Source organism: Arachis duranensis, chromosome 5 (genome assembly GCF_000817695.3).
Source record: "Arachis duranensis cultivar V14167 chromosome 5, aradu.V14167.gnm2.J7QH, whole genome shotgun sequence".
NCBI classification, from domain to species: Eukaryota; Viridiplantae; Streptophyta; class Magnoliopsida; order Fabales; family Fabaceae; genus Arachis; species Arachis duranensis.
This window is the reverse complement of record NC_029776.3, coordinates 21,990,871-22,005,628: the sequence shown is the minus strand read 5'-3', so window position 1 is coordinate 22,005,628 and position 14,758 is coordinate 21,990,871. Positions and strand designations below refer to the sequence as shown.

The 14,758-nt window shown below is 36.3% G+C and overlaps 1 protein-coding gene across 1 annotated transcript; it reads left to right on the top strand.

The window, feature by feature from the left end:
* Positions 1–2,040: 2,040 nt before the first annotated feature.
* Positions 2,041–2,496, top strand: LOC127747605 (secreted RxLR effector protein 78-like). The gene has a single exon (XM_052261671.1). The coding sequence runs from the start codon at positions 2,041–2,043 to the stop codon at positions 2,494–2,496; it is 456 nt and encodes a 151-aa protein (XP_052117631.1).
* The last annotated feature ends 12,262 nt before the right edge of the window (positions 2,497–14,758 follow it).

The following is a 14,758-nucleotide window of genomic DNA, read 5'->3' as shown; positions in this document are numbered from 1 at the left end:
GTCGGGGAGTGAACAACGACGCAACTACCAATGAGGATCGGGGGTTGTGGAAGCATGGGTGATGGGAAACGGGGATGAGGCGGCGGTGGAGGGGAAGCTGCAACCCGAACTGATCTTGGAGAGTGGTGCGGCAGCAGTCTTCGGGGAACAAGATGGCAATGATGTTGGGCTGGAAACTGTACAAGGAAGCATTCTGGGCCATAGTGGAGATAGTCGGGCTGTTGGACAGGCTGAGGGAAGTCGCGGAGGTTTCGGACCGGGGAAGGGGGACTATGATAAAGAGGAAGACGCAAGCGACTCTCAGTGCCTAGAAGATCAGTTGTTGGAAAATAAATTAACCTAGGAGCTGGAAAGGAATCAGGTGTTGTGCTGTACGATGAAGAAGATGACATAATGGCAATTCTCTAGGCACAAAATAAAGAAATAGCACAGAGGAGAAAATTGGTAAAACCAAAGGCGAAGATGAGACGATGTAGGCCCAAAAACAAAAAGTAGGTGTGTACTAATAGTTCTAAATGACTTTCAGTTCTCGGAATGTTAGGGGGTTACGGGAGGACGGAAAAATGAGAATGGTGAAGGATTTAAAAAATAAACATAAATTGAGTATGGTAGGCTTGATTGAGACTAAACGACAGACTGTGACGAGGTTTTATGTTGGAAAGCTATAAGGGTATGATGGGGCTGGATGGGAATATGTAGGATCGGATGGTGCATCCGGTGGCCTCTTGATGATTTGGGACGATTTGTTTTTTAAATTGAATAACTGCTATAAGGGGAAAAGGTGGTTATGTGTGGAAGGTGTCTTACTAAAGAACAATTTCAGCTGCGCCTTTTTCTTGGTCTATGGTGCTCATAGTAGAGAGGAGAAGAGCCGTGTGTGGAAGGAGTTGAGCTACATTTCTGGGCTGTGTCAGGTCCCTTGCTGTTTCATGGGGGACTTTAATGAGATAGTGAATGTGGAGGAACGGAAAGGCACTGTGAGCCTACCTCTGTCTGCTAAAGAATTCAAGGTTTGGATTCAAGACATGCATTTAGTGGATCTGCCACTTACAGATCGCAAGTTTACGTGGTTCTGAGGTCGCTCTTGCAGTTGTATTGATAGAGCTATCGTTAGTATAGAATAGTTAGAGGAGTTCCTTGAGACCCGTTTGAGAGGCGGCCCTAGAGGCCTGTCAGATCACTGTTCAATTATTGTGGATGATAAAATGATGCGGCGTGGTCCTAGGCCTTTTCGGAGTCTTGATTTGTGGTTTACTCATGAAGGTTTTCTTAGTATGGTTAAGGAGGAATGGAGAAGTTTAGGGGAGATGCAGTTCATAGATAAATTGAAGGCATTAACGGATCCGCTGGGAAGGTGGCACGAGGCGAACTTTAATGGGATGGACCAGAAGATCTTGCAACTAGAAGAAGAGATAAAAAAAGGTTGATGATTTGGTAAGCAATGGAGTGTATGATGGAACTATTGAGGCTAGAAGGAAGGCGTTGGTTACTTGCTGTGAGAAGTGGTACGCGAGGAAAGAAATCCAATGGAAGCAAATGTCTCGATCTCGGCACGCAAATGAAATAGACAGGAACACAAGGTACTTCCAATATATAGCGTCGGCAAGAAGGAGGAATAATCGGGTTGATGCTCTGATAGTGAATGGCAGACTGGTAAGGAACCAAGCTAGAATTAAAATAGCTATTAGAGATTTCTATAAGGATCTGTACTACCAGGAGGACGCTCCTTTGCTGGGTTTCAGAGATGGTCTAGTCGAAAGGTTTGATGAGGAAGAATCTAGGGCTTTAGAAGTACTGCCATCGGCTGAGGAAATTAGGGAGGCGGTATGGGATTGTGAGTCATCTAAGGCGTCAGGCTGTGATGGGTATAACATGAATTTCATTAAGAGGTGCTGGGATGGGATTGGGGCTGAATTTACGGCAGCTGTGATGGGATTCTTTCAGACGTCGAGGTTACCAACAGACTCCAACATTACATAGGTTGCGCTGGCTCCTAAGTTCCTTGGTGTGAAGGAGATTAAAGACCTCAGACCTATTAGCATGGTTGGCTGTGTATACAAGGTTGTTTCGAAGGTGTTAGTTAGGACGATGCGATCAGTGATGCCAGGATTGGTAGGGGAGACTCAGAGTGCTTTTGTGAAGGGTAGGAAAATTCATGATGGGGCTCTCATAGGATGTGAAACAGTGCACTGGATTAAAAGGAGGAAAAAAGAGGCAGCCATTATCAAGTTAGACTTCCAAAAGGCATATGACAGAGTCAGATGGAGCTTTGTTGATATTGTGCTGCAAAAGATGGGCTTTGGGCACAAGTGGCGAGCGTGGGTTATAGAGTATGTGACCACAACTTCTATGTCGGTCTTAATCAACGGCTCGCCATCAAAACCTTTTAAAAGGCAAAGGGGCTTGAGGCAAGGTGACCCGCTATCTCCATTCTTGTTTGTGCTGGTTGTGGATGTTCTGCATCGAATGGTTGGTGAGGCAGTTAGGAACGGATGAATTTTTCCCTTGGTGGTTGGGCGAGATCGAGTGGAGCTATCACACCTCTAGTTTGCTGATGACACTATCATGTTCTGCCCACCAGAAGAGGAGACTATAAAGAATTAAAAGCGACTGCTGCGATGGTTTGAGTTGATGTCAGGGCTCAGTATCAACTTCGAAAAATCTAGTTTGATCCCTATCAACTGTAAAGAGCAGTGGATACAAAGAATGTGTAGGATGTGGGGTTGTAAGGAAGATACTCTCCCTGTTAAATACCTTGGAGTCCCCCTATGAGCTATTCCGAGGCTGGTCAAGACCTGGAAGCCTATCATTGATAAGGTGGAAGAGAAACTAAGCCTTTGGAAAGCTAAGGTGCTAAGCAAAGCAGGAAAGTTGGTGCTCATCAAATCTGTTTTGAACAGCTTGCCAGTTTATTATTTGAGCTTATATAAGATGCCGCAGGCCGTTGCTAAGAAGTTAATTTCCCTGCAGAGAAGATTCCTATGGAGTAAGGAGGATGGGAGGAATGGGATGGATTTGGTGAGATGGGAGGTGGTGCAGGCCCCTAAGAAGTTAGGAGGATTGGGGATTGAAGATGCAATGATTAAAAATACTGCACTGTTGTTTAAGTGGTGGTGGCGTTTTGCTAAGGATGAGTACCCGTTGTGAAAGAAGGTGGTTTGTTCCTGTAATGATTTAAGGCCGAATGAGTTACTTCCACTCAAGCTCTGCCTTCCAAAGGAGGCCCATGGAAGGATATCTGCCATTTACAAATTAAGGAGCAACATATCAGGGATAAGATGATTACAGGGCTGGCTATGGAGCTTGGTGATGGACGGCGAACTCGGTTTTGGGAGGATGTTTGGTTACAAAGTGGCTCCTTGAAAGATCGGTTTCCCATGCTCTTCTCTGTTTCAAACCAATTTGGATCGGCTGTAGGGGATTGTGGGTTTTGGGATGGGTTAGAGTGGGTATGGAACTTCCAATGGAGACGAGAGCTGTTTCAGTGGGACTTAGACCTACTGAGTCAGCTACATGAGGCGTTGAGACCGGTCAAGTTAGTGATCAATAGGGAGGATAGAGTTGTATGGAAATATGATAGACTTGGTATTTTTTCGACTAACTCCTTTGTGCAGGTGCTACAAGAAGGAATGTTGCCAGAAGATGTAACCAGCTACAGTTTCACAAAGTCCATCTGGAAAGGCTTGGTTCCACCAAGAGTAGAGTTGTTTGTTTGGTTTTTCCTCATAGGCAGTGTGAATACTAAGGAGCGGCTTAGCCGGTTCAGGATCATTAGCCAGGATGATAAGAGTTGTGTCTTATGTTCTAAGGAGGTTGAGCAGGTCCATCACTTGTTCATTGGCTGTGATTTTGCTTGACAGGTGTGAAGTACATGGCTATCTATCTTTGGTCGACCCTGGTCTATTCTGGGGTCGATGAAGGATTATTTCCTAAGTTGGACAGATGAGCCGCGTAGAAAAGAGGATCGGAAGCAACGTACGAGGTGCTTCTGTGCAATCATTTGGCACATTTGGTTGGAAAGGAATAGGAGGATATTCCAAAACCAAAGAATAGGTGTAGATGACATCATCCACAAGTGGAGAGGTGCCCAGTCTTAGTGTTGTTGATGGTTATACCGGAGATGACATGAGGAATTCCTTCTTTGGCTCGTAATATTTTTTTAGGTGTTGTTTGAGTACTTGTGCTGTATGGTACTACATGCTCCACCTTAGTGTGTTGAGCTCCTTTGTTTTAAAAAAAAGACTTAATTGATATATTATTTTGTCATTTAAGAATTTTGGAAGTGTTTTAAATATGTAGAGTCTTTATGTTACAGCAGCTAAATGTTACCCTGGGACATTCATTGGGGAATAAAGGATTTAATGATCCAACCAATTCATATTCAAGAGCTCACAATTCTTTGCTCACTTATTCATTACTAAAGTTACACCTAGTTAGAATGTCAATGCTTAGGTAGTAAAAATTTTACCCACCTAAACAGCAATGTTAGTGACGGATCTAAAAAATTCTATCTGTCGAGAAAAATATATATATACTATAATAATAGTTTTTATAATTATATTATGATATTATAAAATAAACTTATTCTTTAAATTATTTAATCAATAAATTAAAATAATAAAATAATAATTTAAAATAATAACAAATAATTTAGAATTTTATTTTTTTAGGTTTCATATTTTAAAAAGATTGAATAATCTTTTCATTGTCAATACAATCAAATATATTTCTTTTTATGTATATCATTAAACAATCATTTAAAAATTTATCTCCTATACGATTACGAAGTTGACTCTTTATGATGTTCATAGCAGAAAAAGTTCTTTCAACTGATGCAGTTGTTTCGGGCAAAACTAAAGCTAACTTCAAAAAAAGAAGTATTAATGGATAAAGAATATTTTTTTGAGTCTCAACCAACTTCTGAGAAAGTAAGAGCACCAATTTCATTTAAGTCTGAGAATTGATCATCAGAACGAATATCTAGTATGAAGTTCTTAAGTTGACTGTCAAATGCCAAAAGTTGAGTGGAAGAAAATTCTAATGGATAGAATTGAGCTAATTGGATCAACTTTTCCTTATTAAATGTAAAAAATGAGTGTCTTGGATTCAAACAAGCTATGCAAAGAAGCAATTCAATATTCACCTCTGTAAAACGATTATTGAGTTCTTGAAATTGTCTATCAACTACTTGATAGAATATCTCAACTTGAAAATGATGCAAATTTGATATCTTTTAAACTTTGCGTCTTGATCTTCCTTGCGACACAAATATATCATTCATGATTGGAACAGTAATATTATGTTTGTCACAACAGTGAGACTTTGTCAAGTAAAAAAGACCAACCATCATCTCTTATATTTTGCAACCGTTGCTTAGACACTTTGACTAATGCCATAGCATTTACAATGTCCTGATCGTTCCTTTGTAATGTTTGAGATAACTCATTAGTAACTCTCAAGATATTTTTCATCCAGTGCAAGTTGAAAATGAATTCAAAAGATTGAATGACATTCAATAAATCATATGCTTCAGCTCTTTGTCCTGAATTATTTCCATCTTCCTCAACATATTCAAGAACATTAACCACGGAAGGAAATAAAAAAATTAATCTAAGTATAGTTCCATAGTGTGAATCCCATCTAGTGTCTCCAGCTCTTTGTAAAGCTATTTCTTGATTCAAATCATGCCCACTAGAAATTTTTTCACTTTTTAATGCTTCAATTGTCTTAGTCATCTGACTATCACAAAGCACATCTCTTCTTTTACACAAAGCTCCAACAACATTACACAAATTGGTTAACAAATTAAAAAGCAAAGCAATTTCAACTTATTTTTTTGCAACTGTTACAAGAGCTAACTGAAGTTGGTGGGCAAAGCAATGTACATAGAAAGCATAAGAATTTTCTTACAATATCAAAGTTTTCAAAACCATTAAATTCTCCTTGCATGTTACTTGTACCATCATATCCTTGTCCATGTACTCTTAATAAACGTAAATTATATGTTTCTAATAATGACTCCAATGCTAATTTTAGAGATAAAGCATTAGTATTAGAAACATGAACAAGATCAAGAAAATATTCCCTAAATTGTCCTTCTTTGTTCACATACCTTAAGCAAACTGACATTTGCTCTTTAATAGAAACGTCGCGGGCTTCATCAACCAAAACAGCAAATAATTCATCCCCAAGATCATCAACAATAACTTTTGTCGTTTCCCTTGCAGCAGCTCTTACAATGTCTTTTTGGATTGAGGGTGCTATTAGTTTAAGATTTCTACGAGCATTTTTGAAAGCACGACCAATCTCTTCATTATGTTGCGCAAGAATGTTTAGAAGTTCTAAAAAATATTTTCGGGTAACAGAATCATCTGTCTCATCATTACCACGAAAGGCCAATTCTTATCGCAAAAAAAATCTAATACAATCAATTGTTGCTGTCAAGTGAATTTGATAACTCTTTTTAGCTTGCTCAGATTATTTTTCAATAACAGCAGTGATGTGTTGTTTTGGTCGTATAAGTGCTTCACATTTTCTCCAAGCTTGATTATGAGCGCTATCATGAATCCCAACATGAATTTATAGTCTCTCCTTTTTTTTCAATTTGAAAAGCCATTAGTTACAAAAGTATCACCACCTTTAGTTTCAGATTTCATAAGATAACAACAAAGACAAAAAATAACATCTTTTGATATACTATACTCTAACCAGTTGCCATAGTCATCAAACCAATTAGAATTAAATCCTTGAAAAGAAGAACCACATGCAGTTTGCGAAAAATCATGAGTCCTTGGTTGACAAGGACCTTTTTGCAAATATGCACATCTAACTTTGTCTCTGTCATTCGGGTGATAACTTAAAATCTTTGGTCGTTGTCCTAGATCTGCTATAAGACTCTCTACTTTGAATTCTAAAAACCTCCTCTTACTAGAAGAGGTTGATGAATTGTTTTGGGATCAAATCTCCAATGATGAGGTTCTTTTGAAATATTTCTCCATTACTAATAGGATAAAATTATAAATCTAAGTTAATTAATTAATAAAAAATTCACAATTTTACACAAATTAAAAATTATAATATAAAATTATAAATACAAAATTGATATACATATATCAGTTAAATTAATTTCCAACAACAATAGCAACTAATAATATTCCAAATTCCTAATTCCTAATATGTCAATACACACAAATAATTAACAAACAAATTAATGAAACTAAGTGAAGCAAATAAGTGAATAAGCAATAAAGCAAGCAGATATCAGTTTTGGTGAATCATGATTCATGAATGTACCAAGAATAATCCAAGACTGAATCTGAACAGCTAAACTATAGAAGACATAACCCAGTAGCAGTGCGGCGCCCAGCGGCAGCAGGCAGCAAACAAAGGCGTTATCTGCTGAAGAAAGACAAAATGAGAACACCCTTCAATCAACTATAATACTCAAAACAGTTAAAACTATCATTTTCACAACTTGAACATGCAACCCCAAAGTTTTAGAAATTAATCACATGCTCAAATCTTTAAACTCTAACCAATCTCCAAAATTTCTCTAAGAAAACAAAATCAGCAAAATGAAACTACAAAATAATTGAGGACTTTCAACAGTAAGAGAAACCTAAACCTAACCAATCTCTTTTCTATACTCACCTTAAAACCAAACTGACAGTGAACAGTATGTAGTAAGTCAAACTCATCGCAAAAAAATAATTTTTTTCACAGAAACTGCTATAAAATCAAAGAAGAGCATAAATCAACTAAAAATAATTAACAAACAAATTAATGAAACTAAATTTACAATTACATCATGAGAACAAATTCAATCACAATTAACAAACCAACTGTATCAATTATCAAACAACAATGAAGCAAATAAGTGAATAAGCAATGAAGCAAGCAGATATCAGTTTCGGTGAATCATGATTTATGAATGTACCAAGAATAATCCAAGACTGAATCTAAACAGCTGAATTCTAGAAGGCAAAACCCAGTAGCGGTGCGGTGCTCAGCGGCAACAGGCAGCAGGTGAAGGCGTTCTCTGCTTAAGATCGAAGAGAGAAGAGGATGGCAGATTGTGTTTGCAGAAGAAGAAGAAAGAACCGATCGCTGAAGAAGAAGGCAGAACCACCACTCCACCAGACGCGGTGCGGCGCGACGATACAAGGAGAAACCGACGGAGCCACGTGGGACAGCGAGAGAATCGCGGCGATGCAAGAAAAAATTTACAGAGCTAGTGAGCCAATGACACTGACGGAGATGCGGCAGTGACTCTGGAGACCAGAGGGCGAAGACGTCAGCAGGGAGAGAGCCGTGACACTGGTTGAGACTCGGAGTGGCAGCAAGCCAGCAATGGCTCTGGTCTCTGGAGACAGGAAGACAGACTGCGGAGGCTAGAGCAATGAAGAAAATTAGGGGAGCAAAAAAAGGTTAGAGATTTGATTGGGATGGCGTCAAAATTAATTTTATAGTGGGGGCAATTAAGACATTTCATAAAGAACTACTAAGGAATTTTTGAAATTTCGCTCGGGGCAATATCCCCACTCCCCCAATGAATAAATCCGTCCTTAAGTGACGTCAAAGAAAATAAAAAGTAAACAAGAAAGAGAAAATATATATGAAACTAGAAATAAAACATGAAAAAACACTGGAATTATTTATATATTGGTTTATTATTGACATTGTGCATATAAGTGAAACAATAATAACATTAGAGATGGCAATACTATTTAAACTTATAAGTACCCACCCCACTTATATTCGTTCAGAGCAGATAAGTACCCACTCCATATCTGTCTTGATATAATATGTATAAAATAATTAATAAAATTATTAATAATATTGTATCATATTTAAATTGTTATTTTAATTTATGTTGTTTATGTGATTATGGTTATATAAATTTTAACATTTAATTTTATTTATTAAATTTTAATAAATATGAAAATGAGTTAGAGTTCAACTTTTTACTATCCACAAATAGAAGTGAAGTAGATTCCCTACGAATTATTGTATGACGGACTGGAATCAAGTAGGGCGAAAATCTGCCACTACCCGTTCCATTGCCACCCCCTAGGTGAGATGAACGTGTGCATGGGTGCGCACAACTTCTCGCAGACGACAATGAGCACCTAACGCTGGCATTATGACACGTGTCGTGGGACCAATTGGGATTCTGCTACTTCTGATCTCCAAGCTTCCCATAACCTGCAAGAAGAGTTTGACGGAGACACGTGTATGTCATGACAATGCGTGCTGTGTATATATAAATCCCACCTTTTTTCTTATTTTTCTCGCAACAAACATTCTTTATTCACATAAATATGAGTTTTAATATTAAGAGTGTAGTAATGCAGTACTGTAAAAGTGTAGTAATATGATGAGAGTTTTAATTGTGAAAATAAAAATGATATAATACGAGTAATATATATTTTATTTGTGATAATATTAAAGGTGTGTGAAGTCATTAGTTTTTGAAATGTGTTTTTAGTGAAAAAAATAGTACAAGATTAATTTTTTAGAGAAAAACATATATTATTGCATATTTAAGTAATTATCAATATGTAAGTTATTATTTTGTTAAATTATTTATATTTATGTAAATAATGATATATTTGTATTTTATTTTTAATAAGTTTGAGAATTTTTTACTGTTTTTATATGTTAATGTTAATAGGTTATATTAAGTATGAAATCGTATATATTATTAGAATAATTTTTTAAATATATATATCCTAAATATTAACATTAGCAGGTAATATATGTGTGTGTGAGAGAAAAAATTATTACATATATTAACATTAGAGTATTTTATATATTTATGTTAATAAAATATATTTATATTAATATGGTTTGGCTAAATATATTGTTAAAATTTTTGATACGTATATAATAAATATAGTATTATATTATTAATAAATAAAGTGTTACAAAAGTTAATTATTAATAATATATATAATTAATAATAACAATAATGGAATACATATTAATTATTGTACATGTATAATTTAAATATATAAATATGTATGGTAATATACGTTAATTGTATATTTAATTATATACTAGTTAATTATATATACAAATTTATATAAGTTTTTGTTGCGAGACTCACATTATGATACGAAAGAGATAGATAATTTATTAGTGCTGTTATACATCTGAGCATGAGAGCGAATATCTTAATTAGTTTCAATTTCCGCATCCGTTCCACTAAGTGAAATTCTTCTGTTGATAAAAAAGTAAAATTGTATTTTTACGTAGAAAATAAAATTATCATCTAGTGAATTGAATATTATATTAAGTCATTTTTAAAATATTTTTAATTGATAAAGTGAATTATTTGCACTATACAAATGTCTGAAATGTCATATTAATTTCTTCGAATTATTCTTTTTATTTAAAAAATAAAACCAAAACTCTTCTCGCTTTGCATGATATGATTTTCTAAAATTAAACTAAGAAAAGAGAAAACCATTCTTCTATTAGCAAGTTTCTATTTTATAAATTAAAAAAAAAAGAAAAAAAACTTTTGGTTAATTTTAAAAAAATTTTTAGCAAGATGTTTTTTGGTTAATTAAAAAAAATATTTCGCACACTGCAAGAAAAGTGAATCCACTACCTCATTGTTTAATATTACATATCTTTATCGTCGAGAATAATACTAAAAAAAATTTCATATCCAATTTTTTTTTGTCAGAAACAAAAACTTTCGACTATTAAAAGAAGTTTCTCAAATTTTTTATATTGTAAAAGAATGAGTGATTTTTTAATTATGTTTCGGCTAATTTTTTTTGCATATGACGTCTAATTTAGTGTAATACCGGATTATGAAACTTATGGGAGTTTTACACTATTGTGACGGCGGATAGCTGACGGAAAAAAATCAGAGGGTCCGATTTCTTGTAGGTGAAAGAGGACACAAATCGGACTGTTCAATTTGTGGTGGATGTATATCTGATTGCAAAGAAACTAGACCCACTGATTTCATGTATGGAGAGTGAAATTTTGTTTGTCCAAAGAAATCGAACCAACCGATTTTAACGCTGCAGGACAAAATTTTTGCTGGACAACGAAATCGGATCCACCGATTTCTGGCAGACAATTTTTTTGGCGGGCTGTTTCACTAATCGGACTGTGTGATTTAAGTGTTCAAAAAAATTTGAACCATCAAGAAAGCGGTCGGACGGTCCGATTTCAGTTTCATATATAACCAACCCAAAACCGAGCAACCCACTTCATCTTCTTCTTCTCACACTCTTAAAATCTTTGAAGCTCGCCTCTGTCTTTCTATTCTTCTCTATTATCATGGATGATAGAGTGAGATTAAAAGTGTATTATCATGGCCAAATTTTATTACAAATATCTCAAAAAGTGAAATTTGTGTGTGAAAATCTATTAGATATTCTATTCACACTGTCATTTGAAGAATTAAAAGGTGTGATTTGTGAGAAGATGGATTCTCAAATATCTAGGAGAATGTCGTGTATTCTGTACAGATATCCTATATCTGTATTTGGTGGGTTCTGTAAGAACCGCAACTAATCAACCGGTTAATTAAGTGATTATATTGCTCAAATTAAATTCTGAAAAGTTAGAGAGAGAAATTGAGGATTTAAAGCTGATTTTTGGACTCAGTGGGTCATTTTGAGTCAGAAAATATATTTTCTGTGAAAAATCATGAAAAACTGCGAACCAGCAGTTGAACCGATTCAAGTTTGCCCGGAACCGCACGAGAAAAAGTGAAAACAGTCAAGAACCTTAGAAAAATATTAGAAATAAAAAATTGGGCATAAATTTTAAAGGTTTGGCCTGAAATTGGGTCAAACGGGCTAAAAATGCTAACGGGTTAGGCCGGGCGCAAGTTGAGCCCAAGCCCAACATATAAAAGGGTTCATTAAGTGAACCCAACTCAACACACAACACTTTGTTAACACACCCATCAGAAATTGAGAGAAGAGGAAGAGGAAGAAGAAAACACTATTCATCATCATCTTCTCAAGCTCATATCTTGAGCTACAGAGCTCCGATCGTCGCATCATTTGTGGCTACGCATTCCTTGTGAAGAGCTCTACAAAACCCATATAAGAAACTGGTAAGAAAAGCTCGAAATCTTCCCAGTTCCTCTCCTTAAAATTTTGGGTTTTTAGGGTTTTGAACTAAGTGAATTTTTGTGATTTTGGGTGTTTAGGTTCGCTCTAATCCTTGCTTAGCATTGAGTTTTGACATCAAAATCTATTGGAAAAGGTAAGAGACTTTGAACTCTTATGAAATTTTTTTTATGATGAGCCCTAGGTTGATTTGTGATGGTTTATGGATATAAAATTTGATTGTTCTAAGTTTGGAGCTTATTGGTGATTGTTGGAAGCTTGGATTGTGGTTGGAAAGCTCATTTGGTGCTTAATTTTGAGTTTTGGACATATTGAGAATCGGCCAAGGTATGGTTTTGGTTTCTTCTATGTAGTATATAATATTTATGGATACTTAGACTAGTGACCCATAGGATAGGATTGGATTTGAATGGATGACGAGTTGTCGGATGTTATTGTATGATGATGTATGATGAAATGATGATTTTTGAGTTTGATTTTAATGATTGACAATAATATGATGAGGATGAAGGCATTGTGAAGTTGAAGAGTAAAATGTGTTAATAAATATGATATTGGTGTTGATTGATTGGTAAGGTAGTTGGAAAAACGTTGATGAGGTTTGATTATATATGATATGTTAATGTTGAGATTGAGGATGAGGAAAGGTGAAGGAATATGTGGTAAGCTTGGGGCAATATGACATAGAGTGTGGATTTTGATGAGAATTGGAGTTTGGAAGGGTTTGGTTTGGTTTTGGTGGTGTTTATAAAGGAATTGAGGAAATTGTGATATTGGGTAAAAGTTGGTTTTGGTGAACTTTGTCTGATCATAACTTTTATCTCAGTTTTCAAAATCTGATAAAACTTCTCAAAAATTAAAGATCTTTGAAAACCCTTTAAATCGATATAAAGTTTGTGAAATTTGAAATTTTGTAGAGAAAGTTATGATCATTAAAAGTTGGTGTTGAAAATTTGAAATTTTGCAAAATTACAGAATTTTGTGTTTTCTGGTATGTGCGCACGCATAGCCTGGTGCGCACGCACACTTCTGTGAAAATCTTGACCTGTGTGCACGCACAGACCTGTGTAGACACACACACAGAGGCAGGCAATCTGCTTGCAGTGCTAGCACAGCTTGTGTGCGCACACACCAATGTAAAATTGCAACCTGTGCGCACACACACGTTGGGGAGGCCAGTCTATTGGGGGCGCTGTCACAGGTTGTGGAGTGGACAGATTTTTGTAAACTTTGACACCTGTGCGTACGCACACTCCTGTGCATCCGCACACTTTTAAAAATCTTCCTGGGCGTATGCACGCACACCCCTGTGCGGACGCACACGCCATGTTTCTCAAATTTTGCTTTGTTTTCAACTATTCTACCTTTCCAAAAAGGTTGTAAGCTTCTCTAACACCATTTTAAGACTCTTGGGACTATTTTTGTATACTTGGAAAATGGGAAAAGATTTAAGGGTTTTAGATGTTATTATTTGGAGAATTTAGAAAATGGAGGCTTAGGTTTCTAGTGTACTGCGGATAAGTTGGCAAAGTGAGAAGATGAATGGAAATATGAATTAACAATGGTTGAGATGAGTCAAGGACTCTAAATGAAATGATGGATCCATGTGATATTGAAAATATTTTCTAAAAACCACTGAAGCATTGATTTATACTGAGATGATGATACGCTATGCGTCCGGCAGGGACGGTGGTTAATCCCGCCTGTCGAGGTAGCGGCGGCGGCATAAGGACGGTGGTTAATCCCGCTTGTACTTTGATGTGAGGTCCGTGGCAATAGTATCCCACTCGCATCCCTTCGGATCTATAGAGCGTACAGGCGCAAAACCCTGGATAGTGATCCGAGCACTATATCTCGGGGTTTCCCATATAATGATTCCGAAGGGCAACATCTCCATGGAGATGAGTCGGGTTGGCAGTTGAACCGACAATGTGATATCACAGCCAGTAGGACAGGCATTCATCATGTGCATTTTCTATCTGTTTGTATGCTTTGCCGACTTGTAATTATATGCCTAATTGATTAACATGCCTAATTGCTTACTTGATCTACTTGTCTTATATGTTTTTACTTGTGATTTACTTGCATTGTAATTAATTGTGATTTTCTACTGGGATTAAGAATATTCGGAAGGCGATCGCAATGGGATCGCACGGAGGATAGGTTGGAGAAGGATGTGGGACAGCGGTGTTTAATTAGATTAGAAATCCCTCAAGATAAAGTACCCTGTTTAGTTATGTTAAGATTTATATGAGTATACTTATTTGTTTTAAAATGCTTTAAGTTTGAATCTTGTGATGGATATGGAGTCTAGGATTGCCTTTGGCATCCCGGAGTCTTATATCCTACTTCACTGGGCACTGTTACCATACTGAGAACCTCCGATTCTCATACCATATTTCTGTTGTTGTTTTCAGATGCAGGTCGCAACCTACCACGGTGAGTTATTTTATTGGTGACAGGAGCGAAGAATCTGAATACTTTTTGGAGTCTTTTTGATTTATTATATATATGTCTCTCACTTTTGTATTTTGCTTTGCCTAGAGGCTTGTATATGAGAGAACAAAATTTGTATAAGCTGTTTTGACTGTCTGGTTCTGTTGGTCTGTATATAGCTAGCCGGCTTAAACTCTACGAGCCGTGACTATATTCCT